The 23,607-nt window shown below is 40.1% G+C and overlaps 1 protein-coding gene across 1 annotated transcript in view; it reads right to left on the bottom strand.

The window, feature by feature from the left end:
• Window positions 1-23,607, bottom strand: part of RNF144B (ring finger protein 144B) — a 116,885-nt gene that overhangs the window by 3,777 nt on the left and 89,501 nt on the right. Inside the window, 6 exon segments of the mRNA XM_078393498.1 lie at window positions 1-120; window positions 225-314; window positions 4,450-4,594; window positions 7,788-7,992; window positions 10,830-10,890; window positions 22,210-22,314. Of these exon segments, the coding sequence (XP_078249624.1) occupies window positions 1-120; window positions 225-314; window positions 4,450-4,594; window positions 7,788-7,992; window positions 10,830-10,890; window positions 22,210-22,314 (726 nt within the window).

The following is a 23,607-nucleotide window of genomic DNA, read 5'->3' as shown; positions in this document are numbered from 1 at the left end:
GTTTTTTTTCTTGCCTCGGCAGGATTTACAAACACAACAGATGATGCATGGTGAGGCTAGGAGCAGTAAGGGAGATGTTACCAGAGCAATGATACCCAGGCCCACAAGAATTCCAACAACCTAAAAAGTTTAAAAAGAGAAATGCAATAAGCAACTGGAAAATTGTGTTCCTGCATGTGCAGATTCTGATATGAACACAAGGTTGGCTAATTAATTTGGTGTACCTGTGTTCTGTTCCACATCACTGAGGCACGGGAATGGCCCAGCTTGTTTCGGCAAGGGCCTTTGTCATAATGTCGTAGAAAGATATCATTCTGAAAGGAAGAAGAAAAAGAGCGTTGAGCAGTTTGCATATTGCTACAGGGCTACACCTAAGTTTTTTTTTTCAGCCTTCCCAACCTCATGTCCTCCAGGTGTGTTACTGCACTTTTCCCACTATCCCCAGCTAGTGCAGCTGGAGAATCTGTAATCTAGTAGCAATGTCCACATGATTATAAACTGGAACTTCACAGTGTAGATCCCATTAAAAACTGACTCCACTTTGACTTCTTATACCTTATTGTGTACCATATAAAAATAGGCATAAAATATATCTTATTCTGTACTATATAAAAATAGGCTACCAAAGACATGTGGAGGGAGTAGATATAGCACATTCTGCCAATGTGAAAGGTTAGCTAAAGAAACAAACAAAAGAAAAATGCATAACTTGCAGAACTCTTAAAATAATTAAAACCTACAGTTCAGGAGATGCGCATCCATAACTTGGGCAGTGCACCAAAGAGAAGAAATTTTTTTAAAAACACAAAAAAATGACCGATCCTTGTGAAAGAAACAAATTATGTAAATCAGGCAAGAAAAATTACTTGTCAAAATGCAACAAATAAGTTAACAGCACATGGAGTCAAATAAGATATTTGCTGTAGTGCAGGGGTCTCAAACATGCAGCCCGGGGGCCATTTGCGGCCCGCCGGATGATAGTTTGCGCCCCCCACCTTGCCTGCCCCCGCAAAGTGCCCCCGCATCCTCTGCTGTCAAGAGTCAAAAAAAGCCTCACCTCGCTTGCTGGCTGTCTCCCAAGACAGCGCCTCTTGCACCCTCCATCCGGAACTGCAGCCTGCCAGCCAGCCCACCTGTCTTCCAGCTGGCAGTCTGCAGTTCCAGATGGAGGGTGCAAGAGGCACTGTCTTGGGGGAGAGCCGGCGAGCGAGGCGCGCTGCTGGCCCTTTTCCCCAAGTGCCCGAGCTGCCGACGAGTGATGCCTGAGAACGCAGCTCGTTCCCAGCCTGTCCTTGAAGAGCACCTCCAACAGCACCTCTTCCAGGGAAGTGGCCCTCTGGCTCTCTTTCTCTCTCAGCACTCCCAGCACCAGCCCAGCCAGCGGCCACCTCAGCACCCAGTGGTGCTTCCTCCTTCTCCTCTTCATCCTGCTTCAGCCGCCTCAGCTCTGGAGGCTGCCTGGGCTCGCCTCGCAAAGTTTGCTCCTCTGTCATGGTGGGGGTAGCTGCTGCTGCTGAGTGCGCCTGTGTGTGTGTGTTTGTACATGCGCGCACGCCCGTGGGGGGCACCCTGTTCTGTTTAATTTCGTGGGTACGGATGGGAGCTTTTCTCCTTTGGCAAGGTGATTCTGTGTGGGTTTAAAAAAAATTTTTATGTCGTGCCCTCCTCTCCCCCCGGCTAGGCGGTTGCCGGCGCTCCCGGAGGGGGTCGTGGCCGGCCATGAGGGCTCGCACCCCTCCTCCTCCTCAGAGCCCCAGCTGGGCTAAGGAAACTCCTGGGCGGCTTCCTCAGGCTCTTGCTCCGCTTGGCGGAAAATCTGATGCGGCCCAGCCTCACCCAGACTCTACCTCCAGCGGCCCCCAGGTAAATTGAGCTTGACACCACTGCAATAGTGGGTATTTACAAAGAGCAAAATTGCAAAATTTGGCCAAAATCTCTGTATCTGACCTTCTGATAACCAACAATCTATGACAGATCATGGGATGAATATGGATTCCCACAAGATTAGCGCCTTTTAAAACAACAACAACATGTTATTCATAATAGTTTGTGTATGAGATATGGTTTCAATTCAACATACTGTACATTTTTTCCATACAATAAAATCTTGTTGCTTTCATGTAATAAAAGAAGGCAAAGAACCCATCAACCATAAAACTTCCAAAATGGAACATAACTGAACTTGGAGTCCTTGGTCTCCTTTTGTTCGGACAGCTGCAATTACTAATTGAAATTACTATTGGTATAATGACTAAGCACCTGCCTTTATCATGAAATACACAGTCTTAACCATATATCTATAATCTGTTACATCGTATATATGTGTATAAAACAAATTTATCCCATCATACTATTCTAATCAAACAATGTACCTTTATCAAGTTACTCTGTTGTGTCTGAACACATATAAGAAAAGGAAACTAGATAACATCAAAGCCATTGTAATTTATATTGTTTCTTGCTCATCTAACTTCTTGGAACAATTGCTACAAAAAAGTTAAGACCCAGATTCATCCATACCAAGTAAAGGCTGCATCTGAGCTGATTTAGGATTGAACCTGCATGTTTTGGAAAAGGAACCCAACAGATATTGGATGTATTTTTGGTAATGTGAGCTTCCTTCTTTCTTTCTTTATTTGTATTAGAGTGCTCCACAATTTAAAATTATGGGAGTATAGGAATTATAGGTAAAATTAAAAACAAATTAAAATGTAAAGATAATTAAACTGCTTTGACCAGAAGTGGGCTACTTCAATAGCATTATCTCAGTGATTTGCTAGATCTTCTTTTGCACACATGGTCAGGCATAAGACATACACATACTGTATTTTTCCGTGTATAAGATGCCCCCATGTATAAGACCCCCCACTTTTCTAACCCAAAATTTCTTTCTTTGCAAGAAAGTGGAGGGGGAACGTGATTCCTGCTTTCTCCCTACATTTTTGTTGCAAAAAGCAGCTTTCCCCCTCCACGTTTTGCAAAGATTTCTGCTTTCCCCTTCATTTTTGTTGCAAAAAGCAGCTTTCTCCCTCCATGTTTTGCAAAGAAAATGAAGCGGGAAAGTAGGAATTGCTTTCCCCCTCCATTTCCTTTCCAAAACATGGAGGGGGGAAAGCAGGGATCAAAGCACTTTGATCCCTCCTCCCTTACTTCCAAGTATAAAATAACCCTTAATTATTCCTTTACTTATTTTAGGAAAAAGTGTCATTTTATACATGGAAAATATATGGCAAGTGCTGCATTGATTGAATTTCCCCACAATCACAGAAAATTTGTCCTGAATCCATTTTACTTGATTATTCTTTGATCTTCCCACTTTACTTCAAATTCTATTGACTTTCAGTGTCCAACTAGAGTCTCGCCCTGATGGGAGACACTCTTCAGCATTCATTCATTTAGCAAGGTTTTTTTTCTGTTCTCCATAGGTTTAGACTAGCCTCTTCAAAGTTTTAATATTAAGAGCTTGAGATGTGTTCAGAAAACTTTTCTTCATTTTTAGCTGTCATTTAGGGGGTTAGTGTCCATTGAATTTGGTGCTGTCTCACCTTATTTCGTTCATTACTTGCTAGAACCTCTCAACATGCTTCTGGAGAGCCAATATGAGATAATTTCATTTGTGTTAAATATCATCTATAAATAACAGTAATTGTACTCACACAGACACTTGTGGAAAAGAATCAAAACAATTTTTGCTTCATTATTTATCTCCACTGACAATTGTGCATAAAATTATCAATGGAAGTTTGTGATTAGCAGTGATTATTACATGGGCAGAATATGGTAGTTTCCCAAATTGATACAAGATAGTATGTCAAAGAAAAAATAAATAGTACTTGGAAAGCCAATTTTCAAAATATGTTATTGTTTTCTCCATTTATTGCCAGTAGCGACAGATTAATAGATTAGCACAATATCCCTGTGTTACTATTAAAAATTGTTCAGAATGAACGGTCACACACAGCCAGTTCATTAGTATCCAATTAAGATGGTTTAGTATTATGAAATTGAGCCTAGACCAGCATTGGGCTTGTGCAGACTCCTCTCTGGCATGGCCTCAAGAAAGAATGAAAATATCTACAGCTCAGTGTTTTCCCCAAACAGTAAACTGTGGTTAATCTTAACTGTCTTTAACAGAAAAAAGCTAGCTTGCTAAATCAAAGTCTGAGGATGTGATCTGTTAACCATAAAAAAGATTAGCTACAATGTGGTGATTCAAATGACACAACATACTGCATTTAATAAAAAGGAAAAAAAAAAAACCCTTCCCTGAGATCATGCCAGAGATGGGGAGAGTGTGAATTAAAAGTTTGCCTAGCATCATTCTCCAAACTCTAAACTTGAAATTCCCTTAGTTGTCCACATATTTTTCTGGTAATCACACTTGTCAAGGAATTATAGGGCAATAGCCCACAAAACTCTACAGCAAAGCTTTTATCTCAGGTAACTTACATCCAGGTTTTGTAGACAGTACCAGCAAAATGTATGCTTGCAATTCTTACACATCATTTGAGCACAGCCTTCATTCCGTTCAATATGGATCCGACAAACTGGGCACTGTTTAATTGGAGCATCTGTGTTGGTCCTGATAAGTGCTCTAGAAAAATGAGATGGAAACACTGGTGAAAGATAGCTGTTTTAATACAAAAACATATTTGTTCTGGCTGACTGCCTAGTCATGAAGTATGTTGCTTGGATGAATTTCAGCCAATTTTAGTGTCTAGGGGTCAAACTCATTGACAGATTTTACTTTCTTGGGCTCCATGATCACTGCAGATGGGGACAGCAGTCACGAAATTAAAAGACCCCTGTTTCTTGGGAGGAAAGTGATGACAAACCTAGACAGCATCTTAAAAAGCAGAAACATCAACTTGCCAACGAAGGTCTCCATAGTCTAAGCTATGGTTTTTCCAGTAGTGATGTATGAAAGTGAGAGCTGGACCATAAAGAGGGCTGACCGCCAAATAATTGATGCCTTTAAATTGTGGTGCTGGAGAAGACTCTTGAGAGTCCCCTGGACTGCAAAGAGAACAAACCTATCCATTCTTAAGGAAATCAACCCTGAGTGCTCACTGGAAGGACAGATCCTGAAACTGAGGCTCCAATACTTTGGCCATCTCATGAGAAGAGAAGACTCCCTGAAAAGACCTTGATGTTGGGAAAGTGTGAAGGCAAGAGGAGAAGAGGACGACAGAGGATGAGATGTTTGGACAGTGTCACTGAAGCTACCAACATGAATTTGACCCAACTCCGGGAGGCAGTGGAAGACAGGAGTGTGCTGTGTTCCATGGGGTCACAAAAAGTTGGACATGACTTAATGACTAAACAACAACAACAGCAAAAAGGGTCAAACTCAATGTCAGGAAGGCACACAATACATTCTCTCTCTCTCCAGCACTATAATTTCCTCAAAGATATCTGCTCAGCAATTGCACTCGCAAAGTATGCTTGGGCATATCTTTCAATGACCAATTACAAAAGAAAGCAAGGTTAAATGTAAGACACAGAAGGGTGGAAAAACATGTGCTATATGTAAAATTGCTTTTAATTATATTGTTGTCGTTTTTGCTACTGTAAGCTGCCTAGAGTAGTCTTAACTGATTAGATAGGCGGGATATTAAATAAATAAATAAATAATAAATAAACAAACAAACAAACAAACAAATAAATAAATAAATAAATAAATAAATAAATAAATAAATCACCACTTGAGAGAACACCACTTCTAAACATGTGCTAGACATATAGCCTAGTTTGAATCTTAGGATCAAGATACAAGTAACATATGAAGCTGAAATCCATTTGTGTTCCAGAGATGTGACTCTGATAAACTATCATGACTGAGCATGTATACGTTGAACCGAAATATGTGCATACTTTGTGATGGCCAATCATCAAATAAAGGTGATTTGCAGACTGTTGTTGTTAAGTGCCATCAAATTGGAACCAACTTATAGCAATCCTAATAAGGCTTTAAGGTAAGTGAGATATTTAAGGAGTGGTTTTACCAGTTCCATATCCCCAATGAGTTCCCATGGCTGACTGGAGATTCAAACCCAGGCCTCCTAGATTTTAGTCACTTTATCCTCTACAATATGATATCCCAGTTTGCAGACTACAGAAGTACAAAACATTCTGTTGTGATAATGATATATTCTCTACACTTAAAGAATTCCATTTTCTAAGAGTAAATTGTAGAGTACAGTTTGACCCTCATATTCCATCCAAGGATGTACAAGATGTACTTTCCTATAGCAACAATGTAGCAAGCATAATGTTTAAAACATATTTCCTCTGTGCCTCTATCCAAGCCTATACATCAAGAGAGGTTACAAAAGACATCTGTGCATTTTGTTGCTATGCATCAAAATAGTAAGCAAGAACAAAAGTCATACAACTCTTTCGCTGGAAAAATGGACCATTTTTCCATGCATCATACTTGGAAAATGCTTCCTAATGGCTCCTTCTCAAACTGAGAGGTGGTTACAAGTGGAGTACCACAGGGCTCAGCACTCTTCAACACTTTTGTTAATGACTTGGATGAGGGGGTGCAGGAAATGTTTGTTAAATGTGTGGACGACACAAAAATTAGTCATCCATACCCTGAAATACAGAAACAACATTCAAAAAGATCTTGATAGGCTTAAGCATTGGGCTGAAAACAACAGAATGATATTTAACAAAGATAAGTGCGTTAGGATCTACACCTGAATTGGGCAGATCAAATGAGTTACAAGATGGGGGAAATTTTGATCACAAGCTGAATATGAATCAATAGTGTGCCATGGTTGCAAAAAAAAAAGGTAAATGCTATTTTAGGCTGCATTAACAGAAGTATACTCTCCAAATCCTATACTTGTCCCCTTCTATTCAGCACTGGTTAGGCTCAGGAATTTAAGATCTGTGTCCATTTCTGAACAATCACAATTTAAGATGAATGCTGACAAACTGGAACAAGTTCAGAAGACGGCAACAAGGATGATCAAAGAATTTTCCTATGAGGAAAGACTGAAAGAACTGGGCATGCCTAGCCTTCAGAAAAGAAGAGCAAGGGGAAATATGATGGCACTTTTAAAATACTTGAAAAGGTAGTCACACAGAGGAGGGACAGGAACTATTCTCAGTCATCCCAATGTGCAGGACACATAATAATGAGCTCAAGTTACAGGACGCCAAATTTTGATTGAATAGCAGGGAAAGTTTCCTAAGTGTTAGAGAAGTATGACAATGGAATCAATTCTTTCAGGAAGTGGTGGGTGCTCTAATGTTGGAGGGCATTCCAGAGAAAACGAGAGAACCATCTGTCAGATTTGTTTTGATTTGGATTCCTGCATTGCGCAAGGGTTTGGACTTGATGGTCTTATAGGCCCCTTCCAACTCCATTATTCTAAGATTGTATGATCTCCCCACTCCTCTCCCTACCACAAGTAACAGAAGCATGAAGAAAATATGAGTAAATTAATCACAAATTTTCTACCACTACTTTTTCATACAGTGCAGATCAGCTTTTCGTATCTTATTACATTTCATGGACTATATCTACACAGCTTCCTATTTACTGTCCACCATACAGACCAAGAAGAAGCCAGTATGAAGCAGAATCAAAGTGTTCAACAGGCCATGAAATTCTCGAGTTAAATCCACCTTGAATGGTTCTGCAATTCTGTTTAAAGTGTTATTTTTAAGATTTAGCAGACCACAGAAACTGAATTCATGGCTGAGAAAAATAGGATTTATTGCAATTGTGACATATTGAAAACTGGTCCCACCTAGACAGATCCATCTCTTACCCTTGCTCATTTGGTACCACATTTAGAGGACTATCCAGGCACAATCTCTCCAGGTGCCAAGGTTCTTTGCATGATGAGCAGAACATCAAGAAGCATGCTTGGCATTTTACAGGCACCGGCAATCCAGATTCACTCGGCTCAATTTGGCACACAGTCTGACAATCAGCAGAGGGGCACCAGGTCCTCAGTGGATCCAAATGGACTTCTAAAAAGATTTATCAGAAACAAACACATGCTTGATCTTTGTATTTAAGTACCATTTATTTGTTTGTATTCAGTCTCATGCTTTAGGACTCAGCCAAATGGGTGGCTCCGAACTCACAAGAGTATATGTATGTGACACCTTTTTCTTTAAGCATAATCGTAAAACACTGAAAATCAAATCACTTGGAAAATAAATCTGTATCTATACTTCATGGAGAGGACCAAGACCCACAAATCAAAATAACTGTATGGCAAGCACACCTTTAAAGAAGGTGCTCTGTAAAGCAGCTTGACTTTAAACCCCAGTGAAAAGCCAGCTTGGCAAATGAAGTAGATCATGACTGTTTAGTTCCTAGGCCAGATGCAGTTACAAAATCCAAGAGAGTTTGTTGAACCTTAGGTTCCACCCCCTGGCTGATGGAAAGGGAGGGAGGGTGTGCTGAGCCAATCCTAGAGCTGACTAATCAAATCAATTAAAATAAACAGCCAGATTAAGGGAACATTGAAGTAACAAAACCATAAATTAGAAGCCAAACAAACTTAAATTAAATGGGATTGTGAACATTAATGCTAATTAGCAAAACTGAAATATAGATGAAGCCCTGAATTTAAAAGTACCCCCTGCCACCGATGAAGCAAGTGAAACAACTGCACACCCCAAAAATTCTTACTCAACCCCAGATGCTAGTGAATAGACCAGCCCATGCTGGCATAAAAAAACAGAGGGTGAGTTGCCCCCCCCCCCCAAAAAAAGACCACATGATCATCACAGTAACTGAAAAGCATCCTTTGGACTCTTGATGTGTAATGATTGGTCTGTTCTTCTTGCTGACAGGAAGACAGGTCAATTGTCTTCGTTTTACCTCCACCTGAGGTAAGGGAGACAAAAGCATCTCTCCCACTCAGATGTAGGGTACCATATGCAAAACACTATTCAGATCTCCTTTTCAAAAAATAGAGTTTGCTGACATGATTTTTACCACAGCATGAAAGGTTAAAGAAGACTGGTTTGGATGCAACACAAACATCACTGTTTAGAACTGCTGCATGCCAACTCTGAGCAAACATGACGACATCCAGCCTTCAGTAAGAGATGAAAGAAGAACACAGACAAGAAAGCTATCATGCCCAAGGTGGAATTTCCTGCTTAACCAGTTCAGACACATTAGAATTGATGGCATAACAATCTTTGTCATGATGAATACAATGTGATGGAAGATGAAGAGCAGAGAGATCATCCTAGAACTGCCCAACCAAACATTTTATTACAAGGGAACTACATATAAAATCAGATCCCTACTAGCCCCCAACCAGACACACGGTACCAAAGAACATTGTGCATTCAGAGTCCCACCATGGTGTAAAGGGGGAAATGCAGGAATATGAACAAAACAAAGCTTGAACTTTCTCACCACATTTTTAAACTCTCATAAACCAAGATGAGACATTTTGGTCTCCCAGAGTAAAGTTCTGTTGCAGAATCCACACAACTGCAATGTACATGTTCAACAACATTGCCATTGGAGAGTTGTAAACAGGTTATCCAACAAGTTGTGGGTGCTGGGTGTGCATATTCATTGCAACAAACAAGGAACAGCTTTTCTTATCCCAATAAATCCATTACAATTACCATTAGAGCAGTCATTTTAAATTAAATTAAAAATAAAGAAGGCACAGAAGAGGCTGTACTTCCTGAGAATGCTCGGGAAGTTAAATTTATCACAGCATTTACTTCTGTCCTACTATCGTAGCACCATTGAGAGTGTCCTAACTTATGGCATTCTGGCATGGTTTGGGAGTAGCTCTGTAGCGGACAAAAAAGCTCTACAGAGAACCATTAAAATTGCCCAGAATATCATCGGGCTCCAGCTACCAACCCTGGATGACATCTTCACATCCCGCTGTCTGAGGAAGTCACACAGCATCCTGAGAGACTCTTCCCATCCTGCTTATAACTTTTTTGAACTGTTACCATCTGGCAGAAGATATAGAACAATTAAGACTCGGACCACACGTTTTCTAAATAGTTTTTATCCTAGAGCTATAATTGCAATTAATAATGAGCTTAAAGACCACCAGTAGTGAATAATTAGTTGGACTGTGTTACTTGGCCTGAGGTGTACATGTTTGTATTTTTAGTGGGGGACTTCTAGTGGGTGGGGAGTGTTTGGGGAATGTTATGTATGTGCATGTGTCTGGTCTCTGGGTGTCTGTGAATTTCGTTGTATGGTATACTGTGTATATACTTACAATGACAATAAATTATATTATTATTATTATTATTATTATTATTATTATTATTATTATTATTATTATTATTATTATTATTATTATTATTATTATTATTATTATTATTATTATTATTATTATTATTATTATTATTATTATTATTATTTGTCACAGCCAATGTAATGTACTTGGAGAAAAAATAATAATATCCCAAGCTATTTTTTTTTTAGCAAACTGCAATGCTGAGGAACAGAAGTAACATACTCTGGTTGTCACCAGATTAGCCCCATTCAAGAAGAGGAATTAGAATGTTCATTGGGTTCAGAAAGTTCAAGATGTGTGCATTGTAACCTTAACCCATCAATATTTCAGAATTTTAACTGGCTCAGAAAACACCCACAGCTCATAAAGTGGAAGGTTTTTTAAAAAAAACTGTACTTACTTATCTGAGAGCAAGTCCCACTGAACTTTAATAAGACTTATTTCCCAGAAGGAATGTACAGAATGGTTCTATCAGTCTAGCAAATGCACACATTATTTACTATTACATAAGTTTAATTATATGAGGCTATTAGCATTATTCCCCATAAGTTAATATAAAAGCCACACCTCTTTCAAATTTCAGTCGCTGATATAACTGGAATAGATCGGCAGGTACCAAGCTGGAGATCTGAAACAAAGAACACAAGAAAGCAAAATGTTAAGAATGGAAGATGGGGAATTAATTGATCCTAAAAATGGATCTAATAAGAATGGATGAGGAACTCTATGTCATGTTTCTGCTGTGCCATACACTCACAGAAATCACAACATGGAAATTCACTACCATTTGTCATTTGAGGATGACACAAACATTGCAAAGAACACTGACAAGAAAGTCAAATTGGTCAGCATCTGCTGCTCACATACGGAACAAGAATATTTTATTAAAGGCAAATATAGGTAGGGTCAGAAACGTGAATTACAAGCCACCAAACTAGTTTCTAGATTATATCCATTCGCTCCAATTTATTCATTTCAGTGAGATTTGCAACACATATTCCTTCCAGCTGATTGCATCTTTTGTTATCATCACTTTTCAATGCAGACTGAGCAAACCTGCAGGAGAAGCTACTCTTTTCAAATATCCACAATGAGCTGGGAGTAAGCTAGAATCAAGTATTCTGTGGAAATTAGACACTGTTTTCTAATTTTACTGCAGAGTTTACGGGCATTTGCCACCCACTCAGGTTTGTAGTGCACCTCAGTAAATGGTAATGTTTGAATTCAGAAGTACCTTTGACAGACCAAGCTGGTACCAATAAAAACATCAAGTATTAGAAAAGAGACAAAAGGGATGAGGCAATATTTTTTAAAAAGCATTTCCCAGATGTGTTTAAGCAGCTGGGATAATAAACTGAACAAAAAAGCCACAAAATGATAGTGCAGTGGGGGGGGGGGAATAGAGATTGAAAGATTACATGTTTGGACAGTACTCCTAGAAAGACCCAACTAGCATGGTCAATAGCTTTAATGCAGCCCAGGCACTGATTTGGAAAATAATTTCATTGTTGTATTTTCCTCATCATAAATGTTGTATACCATTCCAGTGCAAGAAAACTGGACAACGAGCTGTTCAGAAAATATCACACATCATTTAGAATCAATGTGCTCTCCCATCACAATAGACTGCAGAACTAAATTCTCTCTGGGATCACTCCCAGATTTAAAGTTCTATTTTTATGGATGAGCAGCCATTGAAGAAGTGAGCATAGAAATGGCATCATTTTTCATCTCCTGTCCTAAGGAGAACTTGGAACAGCTCTTTTAAGAAAACCCATGCTCGTAACAGCTTGAACACATCATATCACATCATATATCACTACAGCAATCTGCAATTCACTATTACAAAACAACCAGTGCCATCCTAACTCAAAGATGTAATGGCTGTTATGGATCTGCAATGGACAGAAGGTCCTTTTGCTGGCATAGCAGCCTTTGTCTGGACATAAACCTGATGTGCTAGTTAAGATCATCTGGCAGGGGACCCCAAAGAAGCGGCTCAGCTATGCCAGATCCAAACCTGCTCCCATACAGGGATACAACCACACCACCAGTATAAAGTTAGGCCAAGGTGACAGTACTCCTAAATAATCTCCAGTATCCTTAGGATGGGCTGGGGTTTGGATTCAGCAAACATCCAGCTAGCCTAGTATCAGCAATACAGCCATCTTGTCCAGTTAGGACTACACCCCATAAGAGAACAGGTATTTCATGCAGCCATAGTTTGATGCCTATGACTCTATGAGCCAGAAATGACCACAAAGTTGCCTATCTCTAGCTCCTGGTGATGAGACTTAGAAGACTATAATATGTGAAGGAATATAATGATTTAAAAGGAGGGGACGAGGAGCCTCAAGCAATCTTCTATGGTAGTTGGAAGTAATAACAAACAGGACTCACTTCATCTAGTTCAGGATGATTCAGAACTCAATGACTCATTTTCATAGCAATCTAGCATATGTTTTTTCAGCTGACTGTGAAAGCTATACGGTGAAAACTGAGTGTGAGTATATAATAGGTTTGCAACTTATTATGCAGTAATGATCATAGTTATAAAAGGAACTCCTCCTGAATACACCCATACAAACACTAAAACTATTTCTCTCCTCAGAGCAAACTTATTGCCTGATATAAATGAATTATCTTCAGGCCAAGTGAGTGCCCATGGATATTAAGCATTTGGAATCTGATCCTGCTTTCCCAAAAACAAGCACAAATTAGGTTATCCTAGGTTGCAACAAACAGGTTTGCCAAATAGATCTCCCAGAGAAGTATGGGCAGTACCATCTGAGAGCATGAAGGGCACATGGAGATTCGTTCTTAGAAAATAATCTGTCCATCTATTCAGAAAAAAAAAATCAAAACATTGATGGTCGGACTGTTTATTTGGAGCAAAGAATAGTTTGATTCAATTCTGTAAATAAAATTTAAAAAATTTTCTGGTTAATGAGTGTGGGATATTGTGCCTCTCTATCCATAATTCAAAGTGTCAGGAAATGGCCTAATGCTGCTGTTCAAGATTGTGCCCGCACTGCCAGCAGGAAGAAGGACGCCAAACTTTACATAGGAAAGGGCCACCTGAATGTTCATGGCATCCATGTCAGCAGCCAAGATAGTCTACAGCAGTGTTTCCCAACCTTTTTTGAGCCATGACTCCCTTTTATACTGGCCAAGTAATCTGTGACTCCCCTTTGCCAAATTTGGATTAAAAGGCATTTTAATAAGGTAAAGAAAACACATTTAAAACATTTTCTGAATATAATTCTAACCTAATATATTTATATCAATGTCATAATACATAGTTGGGAGGCTATAAACATGCTCTACCAGATAACATTTGCAAAGGAAAAGAACATGCCCATACACTTTGATTTTAATGTACTTTTTTGGAGGTGGAAACAACCCTCCCTTCATGTCTCTTCTCCCTAAAAAAAGCGCCCTCAGCAAAGAGCCCCTCCTCCTTGAGCCAAATAAACACTTCCCCCCATGGGCCCCACCTTATGCCCATGTGCCCCTCCAGTTTTAATCCCTCACATTTTTGCCCCTCTTGCCTTCCTCCTCTATAACTCAGGTGGGACCCAGAAGAATTACCCCACTCAGGTCACCTCTCCCCTCAGTGTGCTGCCATCGCTGCACCCAGAAGAGTGGGAGACTCAGGCAATGCAAAAGGTGACAGTGCTGCTACCACCACAGCCACTGCAGCTATAATTTCCCAGTCCTGCCACCATCTTGAGTATTAGTATTCCTGGCATGCACCCCATTCAGGCCTCTTTTGTAGCCTTTCTGCTGGGCTAACACTTGGGTCAGAAAGGCTGAAATCAGCCCTCCAAAAGTGGATGTGGAAGAGCAGAGAGAAACAAGCGAGAGTGTCTCTTTCAGAGGGGGTTGGAGTGATGCTCATGCATAAAAGGAAAATCCACCCAAAGGGGTACAGAAATAACGAAGAACTCTAGGTTGCCTCTGTGGGTCAAGAAGATTAAAATAAAACAGCATTGCATATATCCTATTTAATATTAAAAATTATTACAACTAAAAATAACTGTAGTCACACACACACACAGAGAGAGACAGACAGACACAGAGAGAGAGAGAGAGAGAGAGAGAACGTTCTGTGATCCCCTTGGGCATCGCAACACCCAGGCTGGGAAACTGTGGTCTACAGCAGTGGTTCTTAACCTTTGTTACTCAGGTGTTTTTGAACTGCAACTCCCAGAAACCCCAGCCAGCAGAGCTGATGGTGAAGGCTTCTGGGAGTTGCAGTACAAAAACATCTGAGTAACAAAGGTTAAGAACCAGTGGTCTACAGAATACCCTCTTTCGCTCCCTGCTATTCACAAAGACGTACCAAACAGGTCAAAATCCCAGAAGCTAACTCATTTTTTCATCAGTTAACCACTTCTCATGCAAACACAGAAACAATGGTCAGGGCTGTTTTTCAACAAGTTCAACAAGCTCTGTTTAAAACATCAAATATAAGCTTAAAACAATATTTACAAATCTTGAGACAGACACAACACACATACCTAGTGTACAATCAAAGGCTTGCAGCTTGCTGGGGACACTAGCAGAATGCAAGCAAATATGGAGCTAATCTAGCCCCTTGAGTAGGGACTTCCACATATAGAACTTTTCCAGAGAAAACCTTCTTGCAACCTATTACCAAATAAACATCATGCATTTTAAGGGGCATCACTCTTCTTCCTAATAAGGTAAAGGTTCCCCTTGACAAATGTCCAGTCGTGTCCGACTCTAGGGGGCGGTGCTCATCCCCATTTCCAAGCCGTAGAGCCAGCGTTTGTCTGTAGACAGTTTCCGTGGTCATGTGGGCCAACGCAATTAGACATGGAACGCCATTACCTTCCCACCGTGGTGGTACCTATTTATCTACTTGCATTTTTACATGCTTTCAAACAGCTAGGTTGGCAGGAGCTGGGACAAGCGATGGGAGCTCACTCCATCACGTGGATTTGATCTCATGACAGCTGGTCTTCTGAACTTGCAGCACAGAGGCTTCTGCGGGTTTAACCCGCAGCAGCACCACGTCCCTCTCTTCTTCCTAATACAGACTGTTAATCTCTTCAGCAGTCCACATGGATACTAGTTTACCATTATCCATGTAATGGATGCAATGTATGTATTAGGTCTATAGATAATTTATTGAGTTCACATTGGTAATATTTAAGTGCCAGTAATACTGTCTGCCAAGTAAGGTAACATCACTACTGACATAGTGTACACATCAGAGTACACATTTCTCTAAATTAAGAGCAAAGATTTAGTTTGCTTCCCTTCCTATACCAAACCACTACTTCTGCTTTCCAGAAGCTGCCCACTTATTACTACTCCCACCATAACGAAAGATTTTGCATCATTTATTTAATAAATTATTCATCCACTCCATTAAAAAGCTCCCTCTCCATTTAGAACAAGTCTTTATGAGCTTATTAGAAGCTGCAGTACTGTGTATGTGGACAGAAATGAGATAATTGGATATTTGTAAGCAAACAACTTCAGGAGATGTCTCTCATCTTTGCTAGGGATTACAGGGGAAAAACAGGACATGTAATGGATGGTAATGGGGGGAAGCACCCCACATGATTATGTGCTCATGAAAAATAGTTTGAGGAAGTATGTATCAAGATAGAGATCTGCTTTTTTGTAGGCACTAATGTTGCACAAATCACATACCATCTTGGAATAGGGATGTTGGAAAAGGGTTACGTTTGTCTTATCAGACCTTACTTGTGACTTGAAGTAGCTGACTGACTTTCAGATACCTCCTCCTCATACACATCCCAATACATATTCTTTAAAACAGGTTGAAAAATGTGTGGTCCACAGACCCCCTGCTCACTTTTTTAAGCAGCTGCCAAATTCAGCTGCATAGTAGCAGTGACACACTTAGCAGTAGCGGTAAAATATATGTGTATTATTTTTATATTCAAACAAGGCATATTTTAAAGAATCATGATCTCAGAGGCCACCTGGAAATGTGATCTTCCTTTAACCCAAGACATGTTCCCTACACACCTAGTTTTAAACTGGAAGGGATAAGTTCATACTGCAATCGTTAAAGTTCAGCACAACGAGCTGCAGTGATGCGCCTCCTGGTAGGTGTCGTGGGAGTGAAACTGAACTCTGGATCTCTTCAAGTTGCCTGTCCTTGTTTAAAGTTATGCCCTCAAAAGGCCTCAAATACTCTGCCACCTATAGATTAGCATGGACAAGAAGAGTACAACGATTCCTCAACACACCTGCACCCATTCCATTGAGACAGTTGATGTAGAGGCCAGCTCTGAATACCTTTCCAAAACATTGTAAAGCTTTTTTTTTCCCCTGGGTCAGCCTTTACCGATGAAAGTTTAGGATGATGGGAAAGGACAACAGAGCTACTTTCATTTTTATATTGTTGGGAAAATTTTATTTTCATTAGCTCGTATCACTGTTCCAAGCTTTTTGACAGAACTGAGTGCTAATTCCAATGCTGACCTATGGAGACTATGCTTGTCCCCTGTTGGCCTGTGAATTATTGATCTAAGAGTATTTTCCCACAAATGCCAGAATTCATCAAATCCGCAGGACACAACCACAGTTAATGTATCAAAAGGCTAGTTTTCTTAAAACATCAAATAAACAAAGCAGGTGTTTTGAGGATTTCTTTCATTAGGTATACCCACAGTCAAAAGGTTATTATTTATAACCTGCCATTTAAAAGGGTCCTTGTCCACTGCGAAGGTCAAGGTTACTAGGTTTGCTATGAATGAAATTAATTTTCTTTCAGTTCCAGATTCCTCTGAAGCATCCAAGCAGTGTGTCTCATAATGATGTATCTCCAAACAGAGCAAATATCTAGAAATAATCTTGGTAGCAGGACTGGCCCTACCATAAAGCAGGCTGGCTCAAGCAAGTGATTTGGAGCATCATGAATAGGCAGTCCCTCAAATGACACTGTTTGTTTGTTTGTTTGTTCCCAAGGAGAGTGCTTACAGGATTTTCTCCCTCACCAACTAGAGTAAAGGAAGGGGGGTGTCTCCAATATGTGCTATCATGATGCCTCTAAATCAGCATAGTTCCACAGTTGGTGTGCTACTGCCCTCATGGTAGGTATCACAGATGCATGTAGAAGAGGCATCTGATGAGGGCAGAGTGGTTTATGAACAATTGCTTTTTATACTAGCCAGTGTATCTGTGAAGATTCTCAGACATCCAGTTGAGGTTATCTGGAAGTTGAGCTGTGGTAACTGGACTTCTTTCTTATTAAGTTGAAAAGTTTTGCTACTAATCCAAGTAGCTTCTTTAGTCTATATCAGCCAGTGCTATAATGAAGAAATTAACTGATTATGAGGGCTGCCCCACACATTGCAGGTGGAACCTCATTCCAAAGAAGTTATGGCAGGAATGAGGAAGAGCCCAAAGTCCTCACTCTTATGTTGGGACAAAAAAATGGACCAAACATTGCCAAATAGCACAAACGGGTGGCACACAGCAGTTAAGATGAAAAGTGAGAGCTTAACCAATTTCACTATAAGGTAAAGGTAAGGGTTCCCCTTGACAATTTTTTTTTTGTCCAGTCGTGTCCGACTCTAGGGGGCGGCGCTCATCCCGCTCTTCAAGCCATAGAGCCAGCGTTTGTCCGAAGACAATCTTTCCGTGGTCACATGGCCAGTGTGATTTAGACACGGAACGCTGTTTACCTTCCCAACGAGATGGTACCTATTTATCTACTCGCATTTGCATGCTTTCGAACCGCTAGGTTGGCAGGAGCTGGGACAAGCAACGGGCGCTCACTCCGTCGCGTGGATTCAATCTTACAACTGCTTGGTCTTCTGACCCTGCAGCACAGGCTTCTGAGGTTTAGCCCACAGTGCCACCACGTCCCCAATACCAAATCCAAAAAGAGACTTGTGGCACATGAAAAACAAGAAATTTCATGGACAGCATGAAGGAAGCCTAAGTTTTCAGACACTTACACAGACATGGAGGAGAAAAGAAATGTAACATAATCTTGGACTTTTTGCATTTCTTATTGAGGCACCTGAAGAAATGAGGTACAGTTCGTGAAAGCTTATTGACCTTTAAAATGCCACATGTCTCTTTGGTATTTTTGTTGCAGGGCTACTCCTTCAGTAATTTCTTTGCAATATTCCGAGAAACAAAATAATAAATGATACAACACTGTTAGAGTGCAAAGGAGTTATTTCCTATAGAATGTAGCATGCCACTTCCAAAAAAAGAAAGGAGAGAAAAGAAAGAGAAAAAGCCTATGGACTGGGATGCTTAAAGACATGCTGCAGGTTCTAAGGAAGCAACACCAGTGAAATGCCCATTACCTTGAAGATTAATTTCTAGCAATTCCTAAGTGACCAGGACTTCTTTCTCCTGGAATGCAGATGTGCATGGTGAGCCTTCTCTCAGATCTTACAGAACCCCGCCCCCCAGATCCAAATGACTTTTCCTTTTTCACTTGGAACTGTTGCTCCCCCCCTTCCGTTTCCCCAACCTTTTGATACTTCTCCAATGCCCTGTTTGTATCGTGCTCCTGTTTGTTCTGGGAGCAGAACAAACTTCTGAGGGCAAGATCTTTTTTATAGGATATTGGCACTGCCATAAATGAGTAACAAGGGAAAAACCAGTTCTGAGCCCAGAAACCCAGTGATATTTCAATGCACAGAACATAGTTTTGTATGAAATATTAAGCAGTAGATTTATCGTGGAGAAATGATCAGAAGTTGATACGAGCAATAGGTGGCAGTAGAGTGAGCAAGGAAGCTACACTATGTGTTAATCAGGAAAAGTACCTGCTTGTTAAAACTTTAATTCTATAACATTCACTTCTTTCTCATGCTCCTAATTCTGCTCTGGAATTATTATTCCCAACTGTAACACATGCTCAGTGAACATTATGAAAACATGAGGAATAATAACCCTGGATAGAATTCAAAGCATTCCATCATTCATGGGCCATTAAAGACATTCTTCTTTTGTTTATTCATGCAGTCCTTAGCCCTACAAAGTACCCAGGAAAACGGTAAGGACTCATTAATGCATGCCCTCAAGTGCCTTCTTGCTTAGCTAACTAAAATTTAGCTTAGATTTCAAGAGGTTTATAAACACAGTCATGGTACAATACAGTTTTATATTTTTTTAAGGCAAGTCTTGAAGTCACGCACTCTTCACTTTCAAACTCGTAAAGGCTTAGTATTAACTTTAGATCAATTCCAGCATGGGATGGGGAGCAGAAGATACATCTGTATCGACTGGTAGGTCTGAGAATAATTTATAGTAGATCATCAAAAGTTTCTGATCCTGAGTTTTTGAACAATAAAAAGACATATATTACACGGCTCAAAAGAAGAAAGCTTAGAGGTAACTAAGAGTGCATTTTTGTGGAAGAATTGTGAGCTTCAAGTTCTGGTACTCAAAGCACATTCCTGGGCTCTTTCACTCTTTCACAATAGAATTCATGCATTACAAATGTTTACATTTTGCATCAGCTCCAGATGGTGGGTTTCTAGGTTCTGATAAAAAGCAAATCAAAACAAAGTAGATCCCACAAGCTGAAGTCTGCCCACCACCATTTGAGTAGAGTGGCAACACTGATGGGGGCAGATCAGACAACTTTGTTTCTCACCAGATTTGCCAATTATGTGGCCCAAGTTGAATATGTGACCCGGATCACTTGGAAACTGATGTTCTGGCCAGGCAGTTCTGAGAGCTATAATTTTTTTTAAACCATCCTTCAAAACTTCAGCTACATTTCCAAGCTTTGGCTACACTAACCAAGTTAGGTCAAAGATAAGAAATGCAGGGTAAGCTTGTCTGCAAAGAGCTGTGCTTTGTGAAGAGCAGACCTATTGGACTGCTAATCGCCCAGAGTAATGCCAACCACTCAGAGTAGTGCCTTGGCACTAGCGGGAGCAGCATATAAATTGAAGAAATAATAATAACATTGACATGTAATTGTTTCATCATGAGCTGTTGTAACCTGTCCTTCTTCAATCCACACTGACAGCTTGGCAGTTATGACAAATTGTTGTGCCAAAAATTTTTTTTCTTACACAAGTAGTAAATGCTGGAGTATCAGATATGGCATATAGATGAGGTCGTTTCTCAACAAAGAGAAAGGGAAGAAGGGGAGGTAGACTGGCTCCATTAGGTTGTGGAACTCCTTCCCAAGGAAAGTAAGGCAGACCAGCTGACAAGGTCAAAAAGACAATGCCTTCTTATTCAGGCAGGATTTTGGCAACTGACCATTTGTAATTGTATGTTAAAGCCTAGCCAGACTGGCTGTTTTGGGTCTGGGGTGGACCAGGAGAGAGAAGCAATGCGCCATTTGGTGTGCTCCTCCTGTCCGAACTGCAAATGACCCTTTGCAGCACAATCAGGTGTCAAAGGAGAGACAGCAAATGAGGAGGGGAAGAGGAAAGAGGTGGAAAGTGGAGGGAGAGGAAAAGGGGCCTAGGACAGAAAGAAGCAAGGTAGGGAGAGCAAAGAAGATGCTGTTTGGATGGGGAAGGAAATGGAATTTGGCAGGAGCTAAGAGGATGGAAGAGCTACCAGGAGAAGGCAAAGAGTATACTAGAAACAGCACGTGAAACTGTTGGAAGAAAAGGAGGATGTTAATTGCATTTTAATCATTTTATCTTTTATTGTATTTTAATTGTATTTTAATTGTTGTAAGCCGCCCACAGGCCCTTGGGCAGAATGGGCGGAATATAAGTTAAATAAATAAATAAATAAATAAATAAATAAATAAATAAATAAATCAATCAATCAATCAATCAATCAATCAATATGGGAGGGAAATTTTAAAAAAAGATAGGAGGAATTATGAAAGAAAGGAGGCAGGGGAGCAGGAAGGCAGAGCGTGGGGAGTGAAGAGATGAGACATGCAGGATAAGGGCAGAAGGGGTGGTCCTTTACCACTGCTGAAGTCACTGGCATTGGCTCAGTCTCTCAGCCACCTACAGCACATTATTCATGGTGCCATTTTCTTTCTCTCTCTTGGAATCTGCAGCCATGATAGCAGAGGCTGCTATAGTGTGCCAAAAATAATGCATGCCCTAGTGCTAAGCCAGAAAGGTGCACAGCAGGATAGTTTAATCTAAGTAGAAACACAAGTGGACAGTCTTTTTTCTGATCCAAACTGCCCTCCATGATCCACATATCATATCTACAGTAAATGCCATTGTGGACAGGCCCTTAGTATTATAATTTTCATGAGTGCTTTCATCTGTATAATTTGTCTGCATTTGTATGATTACCTGTGCCATGATCTGTACTTTTTATCTTGATATGAGCTGCCTTGATCCTTGCCTTGAGAGAATAGTGGGCTATGTACCAAGTAAATACCAGCCTGGGAAAGTCTGAAAAGGTACCATAATACTCTTTGTTGTTTTCCATTCCTGTTTAATCTGTGGTGTTCCCAAATTTTTTTCAGAATCACCATAGCAATTGTTTCTCTCTCTCTCTCTCTCTCTCTCTCTCTCACACACACACACACACACACACACACACACACACACACACACACACTTTTACCCTCCCTCCCTTATATGTACACTTAAATACACATTCTATTTACATATGGCTGTAATTTACAATTTAAACAGCAAGTGACATGTAAAACTTCCCCTGATTTGTGTTTTACCACCCAGAATGTTATCTGTATACCAGCAATCACTGCTAAAGAACTGGTGACATTCATATAGGGCATGTTCTGGCTTTTAAGCAGGCAATTCTGAGACTGCCTGAATGCCAAGTAAACATTTCCCCAGGAAAGGGGAAACAAGAGAAAAACCATCTGCTTGTTTCTTGTTTCTTATGTCAAGTGGGCCTTCTGCCAAGTAGTTATTAAAGTAATTAAGGGGAAGAAACAGTCTAATATATTCATTATGCAAATGAACAAGGTTAAAAAAGAAAGGAGAGAAGTGGCTGGTGCAAATACCTCCGTTTCTTGCAGAGTCCCTTGGCTCAAGCATACCATATCTGGACAAGTGATGGGGGAACCACAACCCTCACGGATAGCCAACTGCATATACTGCTCTAGGCACTAGAAAGGAAGGAGAAGAAAATACAGATAAGTTAGGAACTATATCAAACTAGCAGGTATGGCTACTATGTTGGTGGCATAATATGGCTTTAACTAGCTGTTCAAGAGCTCCAGTGCTTCAAAACCATTAATTACAACTAGAGAGAAAATACTCTTTTAAGAATTGAATACAGACATGTTCAAAATGGATGAAAACATTATCTAAACATTTAGCTTATCCATTAAAAGAAAGTCAAGTTTGGAAAGCAACAGGCAACATTTTTCTCTACTTTAAATTTCTGTTCTAATCATCATTTGTACATTCAGTCCCTTTCACTTGATCAGAGCCAGGAAAGATGATGACAACAACACTGCAATTCTAAAAGTCACTGACGTCACCTGTTCTTGTTTCTATTTAAGCCTTTAAGATATTATAAGGAAAATATGTTCCCTCCCCCTTTAAATGGCATTTGATTGATAGAATCCCACAGAGGACATGTAGCTTTTACAAATTACCTGAAGCAGAAAAAAAATACAACCAATAAGTCTAAACAAGTAAGTCATGACATTTTTCGTATTAAAATGAAAATTAGGTTGAGGGAGATTATGATTCTGAGTGAAATAGTTGCAGGGATGAAAAAAAGAACATATAACTCAGTGTGCTGGCACAATCAAAGTGAAGAAAAGAAGAGAGAGAGAGAGAAAGCAAAATACTGTGACACTTTAAAGATTATCTGATTTATTTCAGTGCCAGTTTAAGAGGATCAAAACCCACTTCTTCAGACACTTCCTGTGACTTTTGTTTCACAAGAGCTCACACTGAAATAAACCCATTCAAATACTAAACGATTTTGCTTTTTAACTCTTCCTGCCCCCCACCTTTAATTTTGCCACCATGCTGTGACAAAATAACACAGTTAGTTCTTTGGAAATCATTCAGTATTTAAGCAATATCTTGGTAGCCATGGATAACCAGGAACGATATGTGGGTGAGAGCACAGTAGAGAAAGGATGACACCTCCTTTGCAATCAGCATAGAGGCACACTCTCTGCCCCTCACTCACCAGACTCCAGCTGTCTATCACACATTTCTGCTAGCTAGTAACTGGAGGAGCAGATTCCTCCCCCCTCAAAACTTCACCATCTTTTCTTCTGTAGGCTTCCAGCTAAATTTACAAGGACAGTAATGCATCTGGAATGCTACAATGGAGAGAGTGAAGCAATTTGGGTCCTTTGAAGGAGAAAGGTGGGGTAAAAATACTTTAAATAAATAAATAAATAAATAAATAAATAAATAAATAAATAAATAAATAA

This window comes from Pogona vitticeps, chromosome 4 (genome assembly GCF_051106095.1).
Source record: "Pogona vitticeps strain Pit_001003342236 chromosome 4, PviZW2.1, whole genome shotgun sequence".
Lineage (NCBI taxonomy): Eukaryota > Metazoa > Chordata > Lepidosauria > Squamata > Agamidae > Pogona > Pogona vitticeps.
Note: the sequence above shows the minus strand (reverse complement) of the source record. Positions and strands in the feature narration are given on the sequence as shown.